General features: G+C 42.2%; 1 protein-coding gene across 1 annotated transcript; it reads left to right on the plus strand.

Annotated features, from left to right (window-relative positions):
* Positions 1 to 936: 936 nt before the first annotated feature.
* On the plus strand, positions 937 to 4,334 carry gdf9 (growth differentiation factor 9). The gene is made up of 3 exons (XM_021583302.3): positions 937 to 1,427; positions 3,081 to 3,313; positions 3,508 to 4,334. Exons 1-3 carry the CDS (start codon positions 1,085 to 1,087, stop codon positions 4,243 to 4,245), a joined length of 1,314 nt encoding a protein of 437 aa, XP_021438977.2. The 5' UTR covers positions 937 to 1,084; the 3' UTR covers positions 4,246 to 4,334.
* The last annotated feature ends 3,480 nt before the right edge of the window (positions 4,335 to 7,814 follow it).

Here is a 7,814-nt window from a genome sequence, read left to right on the forward strand (position 1 = left end):
ATAAATACAAATCAATCTTTGCAGTGTAAAGACGTTTACATGTAATCAGCACAATGTTAAACTTTAACGTACTTTTATAACAGCTTTCTACCCCGTAAACTCATATGGCACTGAGCTGAGAACTGGCAAATGCCTCCTGCAGTAAAAACAACAACATACTTTTCCTGTATGTATGTATGTATGTATGTATGTATGTATGTATGTATGTATGTAGGTGTGTATGTTGGTGTCTATGTATGTATGTATGTATGTATGTATGTGTGTGTATATGTATGTATGTGTGTGTATATGTATGTATGTATGTATGTGTGTGTATGTATGTATGTGTGTATGTATGTGTGTGTGTATGTGTGTATGTATGTATGTATGTATGTATGTATGTGTATATGTATGTATGTATGTGTGTATGTATGTATGTATGTATGTGTGTGTACGTCCCTAGGCCGTCATTGAAAATAAGAATTTGTTCTTAACTGACTTGCCAAGTTAAATAAAAAGGTAGGTAGGTACATACAATACAAAAATACATACAATGAGGTTATAATAATTAATACTGAGAAATTCTTTAAATGAAAATTCCCTAAACAAAAATAAGCAATATTTTTTTATATATTTTTTTACAATTTGAAATGAAAACAATCACAGTAAGGTACTTATTGTTACCCAGAAATGATTTGATATTGAGATAAAAACGTCAAGTGGAAGAGTTGGAGACAGAAATACAATACACAAGGAGGTACGGACAGACAGAGTACCCACCCTGACACAATTGGCCTTCTGATGGAAGTAGATTTTTTTGTGGCCACAGTTAAATATTTACGGTATTTATGACTTGGTTAATTACATGGATGGTGCTCACCTGTAATCAGCTTATAAAAATCAGTCCTTCTACGATGCACGGGCACCTGAAGTTGCTCCTTCGGAACGGTTCATATTTCTACATCTGTGTACAGACGTTACCGTCCAAGGACCTTCACATTTTCGACGTAAGAGTTGATTGCGCACACCTGTTCAATTTGAGAGACTCGTGTATAGGTTGGTTGACTTGAGAACGTTCTCCATCAAGTTGACGGATTGATTTACAATGGAGACTCCCCTCCACTTGACCTCTGTTTTACTACAACTCTTGATCAGCGGCTTTTCACTTGGCTCGTCCCCGACCACGTCAAATCTAGCTGACGAGTTTGGCGATTCCGTTTTATACCAACATGGCAGTATCTTGTCACCCCTTTTGAAGGCGCTGACAGCACAGGGAGATCCATGGCGATCCACCCCAGTAATGAGACCCGAGTCGAGATATGTTCGATACATGAAACGACTGTACAGGATATCTTCAAGACATGAGAGGAGTTCGGAAGGGAACAACCACTTGTACAACACAGTTCGACTTATAACACCGCGGGACGAGTGCCTGGAGCAAAGCAAAGGTGAGTTTTGGGTAAACAATTTTTTTTTTTTTTTAAACATTAAGGCCTATTTTACATTGGGACACTAATTTAAAACGGAGTGTACAAACCATTAGGAACACCTGCTCTTTCCATGACCGACTGATCAGGTGAAAGCTATGATTCCTTATTGATGTCACTTGTTAAATCCACTTCAATCAGTGTAGATGGAGAGAAGAGGGGTTTTAAAGGACTTTTAAGCCTTAAGACATGAGCTGTGTTCGAATACTCATACTAACCATACTGTTGTGATGTAAATTAGTCTAAAATGCTTATTGGTCATAGTATGGAAATAGTTACTATGCCAAAAGTTACCAGCTGTCATACTAAGTTCACCAAAAGACAAAGTGAAGCAGTGGACACTTAAGTGCTTTTAGGGCCCATAATGCAGTTTTTCAGAAAATAGTGTGGCTTCACAAGATTTTCAGATTTGTAGAAAATATGCAACCGAAGTCCGACGAGAGCAGTTACAGATTCACTGCTCAGTCGAACAGTTGAAACCAGGATACATCAGGGAAGAGCACCCTTCTCCAGCGTGCCAGTGGCCGTTGAAGGTGTGCACTTGCCCACCAAAGTTGGATACGATGCCGAACTGCAGTCAGGTCAAGACCCTGGTGAGGACGACGAGCACGCAGATGAGCTTCCCTGAGGGTTTGACAGTTTGTCACCAGGGTGACCAGTTTATGCAAAAATTCTTCGGTTGTGCGAGCCCACAGTTTTGTCAGCCGTCCAGGTGGCTGGTCTCAGACGATCCTGCAGGTTTAGGAACCGGATGTGGAGGTCCTGGCATGGCTACACGTGGTCTGCAGTTATGAGGCTGGTTGGACGTACTGCCAAATTCTCAAAAATGTTGGAGGCGGCTTATGGTAGAGAAATGAACATTTAATTATCAACAGCTCTGGTGGACATTTATGCAGTAAGCATGCCAATTGAACGCTCTGTCATCTGTGGTATTGTTGTGACACAACTGCACTTTTTTTTTTACAATGGCCTTTTATTGTCCCCAGCACAAGGCACACCTGTGGAATGATCATGCTGTTTAATTATCATGCTCTTTTTGATATGCCACACCTGTCAGGTGGATGGATTATCTTGGAGAAGGAGAAATGCTCACTAACAGGGATGTAAACAAATTTGTGCACAGAACTTGAGAGAAATAAGCTATTTGTGTGAATGGGGAAATGTGTTTTATTTCAGCTCAGGGAACATGGGACCAACACTTTAGATGTTGCGTTCTAGGTTTTTGTGCAGTGTATATTATTTGATCTTTTTAGGCCCTTGAAGTTGACACTTAGTTTTACCTTAGGCCTTTACTCTTCCCATGTTTTTCGAGCATATGTAGGCCTGACCTATAGTCTTCATTAGGCTACTAAAGAGGTTGTCACAGTTCTACCAAAGATGGTTAATAAATGAAGATGTCCTACTCAGGCCATTTACCATTGTATTTTTTTTTATTTTTGTTTAAATGTCACAGTTCCGTTCTGCTTAAGGGGTGTCTCTCCCATAGGCACCAATGCATTAGCAGCTGTGTCTGGTCTGCTTAGTTTGACTGTATATGAAGCAGAAAAAAAGTATTGAATGAGATGTCTCTGGTTCGACTTCTTATAGGCCTACATTTCCCATGTTTCCCTTCAGAGTTCTTCATGCAAGACCTCTCCTACAATTTGGGCCGTGTCAGAGCCAAGGAGCAGCTCCTGAAGTCTGTCCTGCTGTACTCCTTCGACCAAGAGCAGGCCACGTTCATGACTAACCAGTGTTACCAAGATGTGAAAGAGCAGGATACCCACAATCAGTGTCCTCTCTGCCCAAGCACCCATCACTCAGTTAACTTCCTGTTCCACACGGACCGCAGGAGGAAGTGGGTTGAGGTGATTTTTGGTTTAATTCAATGCAAAAAGCATTTTGTTGCCTCAGGAAAATTGTATAAGGACTATAAAGGGCTATATTTGATGATTTTTTTTTTAAAAGCACAATTAAATGACCTATGAAGAATACACTGCATTTACAATCAGAGGATGTTAAACCACAATAATGCTAACTTATTTTCATTGTGGCCCTCAAGGTGGACATCACAGCTTTCCTCCGCCCTCTCATCCAGTCCCACAAGAAGGACATTCACCTACTGCTCAACCTGACCTGTGTGGAGGGCAGAGGCAGGGAGGCTAAGGCTGGAGGAGAGGAGTGGAGCGGTAGGAGCCCCGTGGAGCTCCACCTAAGGTCTCCGTCCTTGCTGCTGTACCTCAACGACACCAGCGAGCTGGCTCACCAAAGATGGCTGCCCACCAGGTCACAAGGTCATCCGAGGTCGGTCAATGAGGTGGACACCTTAGAGAGCCTGGCGGAGTTCAAACCAGAGCAAAGGATCATCCGGAGCGAGAGGAGGCGGCTGAGGAGAGAATCTCCATATCTGTCGACGAACAACGCAGGAGACAAAACGAGCACGAAGACCTTCCTCCCGGACCTCCTCCCAAGTTCTGACTTCCCTACGAGCGACTGTGCCTTGTACGACTTCAGAGTGAGCTTCAGTGAGCTCAAACTGAGCCATTGGATCATTTTCCCCCACAGGTACAACCCAAGGTACTGTAAAGGCACCTGTCCCAGGGCTGTGGGGTTCATCTACGGCTCCCCCAGACACACCTTCTTCCAGAACATGATCTACCACAAACTGGACTCCTCTGTGCCAAGACCTTCCTGTGTTCCTTCAGAGTACGACCCCCTGAGTGTTTTAACCCTTGAAGCTGACTCCATCGCCTACAAGGAGTTAGATGAAATGATCGCTACGAGGTGCACATGTCGCTAAAGGCCCACCTCCAGGGTCGGGCTCAATTCCATTTCAATCTAAACTGAAATTCCAATTGTTCTAAATAGTTTTCAATGTAAAAAAAAAAAAATATATATATAGATATACACTTGCTCCAGCTGATCTGGAAAGGGACTGAATTGAAATGGAATTGACCCTACCTACCTTCCTGCCTGATGACGTTTTACCAGCCTCAACACTTTGACTGTTAACCTACCTTCTGCTTTGACTGTTAACCTACCTTCTGCTTTGACTGTTAACCTACCTTCTGCTTTGACTGCCGCTCGACTTATTCCATCCTCAAGCGCTTGACTTCAATTACTTCCTCACATTAATTGGCTATTGTAACATCCTGGTCTTGTGACTTCATGTCAAAACATCAGTGTCTTTGTCAAAACATCAGTCCGTTGAGTTCGATTTGATCTAGAACAGATGTATTTACTCACTTGCCAAAGTATTTTTATCTGAATGGAAGATGTGGCATTAGTTTCTTTGTTTATGTGAAGTGATAGGAGGAATGTTGTGAAGATGTCTTGTTTGTCATCTGCTTTTGCAATGTGTTGACATGCATGGATTGATATTTTACAAATTTAATTTGATATAATTTATTATTAATATGATTTAAGTTATTTTTGTTAATTTATTTTGGGTGTTTTGTCATTATTCTTTCACACTAACTGGTACATTTTAAGTACATCTGTTCTGGACAAAATATTGTTTTAAAGTAGTCCTATACACTCGTATCAAACACTTTCACGTTTCATTTTAGTCCTGGGGATTGCAGACGGTTGTTTTATGGACAACCTCTCTCTTTCATACGGTCCAGAATGTAAGTTATCTTGTATAGCCAACTTGATGTTTCAGTGTGTATTTATTACCCTGGGTCATGAAATGACTGCATACCTATATGAATTTGTATTGGCAAATTTAACTAAAATGCACGTCGTCTATTTATGCAACAACAACAAAAAATATTGTACAGTCTCGTTTGGCTCACTGATTATCACAATGTTTAAATTTGATAACTTAAAATATTAGTTTGAAAAAAAATAAAGAGTACACAAAGATCCTTGTTTTATTCCATATAAATCATTCTAAATTGCACGGCTTGTTTGTTCTGACTTACAAACACATTTGACTGTTGCTGAGATACACACTAGCCACTGTTCCCCGGGCGTCGAAGACGTGGATGTCGATTTAAGGCAGCCCTCTGATTCAGAGGGGTTGGGTTAAATGCAGAAGATGTAGTTCAGTTGAATGCATTTAGTAGTACAACTGACTAGGTATCCTTTCAGTACAAAGTTTGTGTGTCTGCAATCTTGTCTGAATTGACTCCTGTACTAGATGGTTAGTTTACATACTGCTTGGCAAAGGTTTATCAGCTTAGTTTTCTGCTTTCTGTGGGATCCTAGGGGCACGTGCCCCCTCAAATTGGTCCTGTAAACACAAACGGGGATACATTTATTTATTTTTTGTTGGTTTTAGCTAGCCCAGATTGGTTCTCAACCTCAACTAGCTACCAAGAAGCCATTTCAGGCTATCAATCAAGTTAGAATTGCTATCTTTTCTAACTGTCTTAGCTGGCAAGGTTGAGACTTTAGAAAAGCAAATTATAACTAAATGTACTGAATAAGACTAATTTCGTTCAATATTTTACCCACATTTTTACAGAGAAGCATTATTATTTTTTTAAAGCACCATAGAATTAAGCATAATGATTATGGCTCTAGACTGAATAAAAAAAGCTGTTTCAGGGGTTTGAAAACTTCTCAAATTTTGGAAGGGGGGCCTAGACCCACTACGGACCACCCCCTTCAAATCATCCTCACGTACTTTGTGCCCCCTCAGGTTTTGAGGGTGCATGATGCCCCAGTGTGGGGTGTCTGTAGTGCTCCAGAGTGGTACAGGGGTCTAAGGCACTGCATCTCAGCGCTAGAGGCATCATTACAGACCCTGGTTCGATTCGAAGCTGTATCACAACCGGCCGTGATTGGGAGTCCCATAGGGCGGCGCACAATTGGCCCAGCGTCGTCCAGGTTAGGGTTTGGCCGGGGTAGGTCGTCATTGTAAATAAGAATTTATTCTTAACGGACTTGGCTAGTTAAATAAAAGTTGAATAAAAATAGAAAATGGAATTTAAAAAAGTGTGGGATGATTCATTCCACAGAATGAGCCGCTGGCTATGCTTAACCACATGGTGGCAGTAGAATCTAAATTTTCAGCTATATCACCCGTGTAGAAGAAGAGAACGGAAGTTAGCCCTCCAGTGGGTGGAGGACATACAACCTGCTAGAATTATAGTGTGCTCAGATTCTCTGTCTGTATTGAATAGTTTATCCGGTCAATCTAAATAGGAGTGACCTACTATTGGAGCTATTCATGTTATTATGGAGAATTGAGAGACCTGGGTGTAGTAGTGAGATTCTGCTGGGTCCCAGCACATTCAGGTGTGGAAGGGATTGAAATTGAAGACCAGTTAGCCAAAAGAGCTTTGAAACTAGATATAATTGATTTTAATGTTCCACTGGGTAGAGGTGAGGCCAGACGTAAGATCACAGCCATTTTGATGTGTGGCAGAAGAGATGAGATTGAGCCCAAGGGCTGGCATGTATATGCCCTCCTAAGAAAGGTTGCCTGACCAAGATTCAAAGGTCAGATTAGGAAGGAAGAGGTGGTGTTATAGTATAGTATATATATAGTATGGCTCAAGTGCTATTTTCTATCCTACTCTGGAGAAAACAAGCAACAACATTTTCCAATTGAAAGACCTCACAAAACAGTTGATCCATAACACTAATTAAAAAGTCTCATATCTGTGGGTAAAATGACCGTCTAAAACTCTCTGTGGAATATGTGGGCAGCACAAACCTGCTACGGAAGCTGCTCCTGTTTGTCATTAGACTGCTGTGGAGTGGGTGTGACTCATTAGACTGCTGTGGAGTGGGTGTGACTCATTAGACTGCTGTGGAGTGGGTGTGACTCATTAGACTGCTGTGGAGTGGGTGTGTGTCATTAGACTGCTGTGGAGTGGGTGTGACTCATTAGACTGCTGTGGAGTGGGTGTGACTCATTAGACTGCTGTGGAGTGGGTGTGTGTCATTTGACTGCTGTGGGTGGAGTGGGTGTGACTCATTAGACTGCTGTGGAGTGGGTGTGACTCAGACTGCTGTGGAGTGGGTGTGTATCATTTGACTGCTGTGGAGTGGGTGTGACTCATTAGACTGCTGTGGAGTGGGTGTGACTCATTAGACTGCTGTGGAGTGGGTGTGTCATTAGACTGCTGTGGAGTGAGTGTGTCATTAGACTGCTGTGGAGTGGGTGTGTGTCATTAGACTGCTGTGGAGTGGGTGTGACTCATTAGACTGCTGTGGAGTGGGTGTGACTCATTAGACTGCTGTGGAGTGGGTGTGTGTCATTAGACTGCTGTGGAGTGGGTGTGTGTCATTAGACTGCTGTGGAGTGGGTGTGTGTCATTAGACTGCTGTGGAGTGGGTGTGTGTCATTAGACTGCTGTGGAGTGGGTGTGAGTCATTGTCCATGATCATGTGTGTCTTTACTTGCAGCCTTTT

This window comes from Oncorhynchus mykiss, chromosome 25 (genome assembly GCF_057628025.1).
Source record: "Oncorhynchus mykiss isolate SJ-2025 chromosome 25, ASM5762802v1, whole genome shotgun sequence".
Taxonomy (NCBI): Eukaryota; Metazoa; Chordata; class Actinopteri; order Salmoniformes; family Salmonidae; genus Oncorhynchus; species Oncorhynchus mykiss.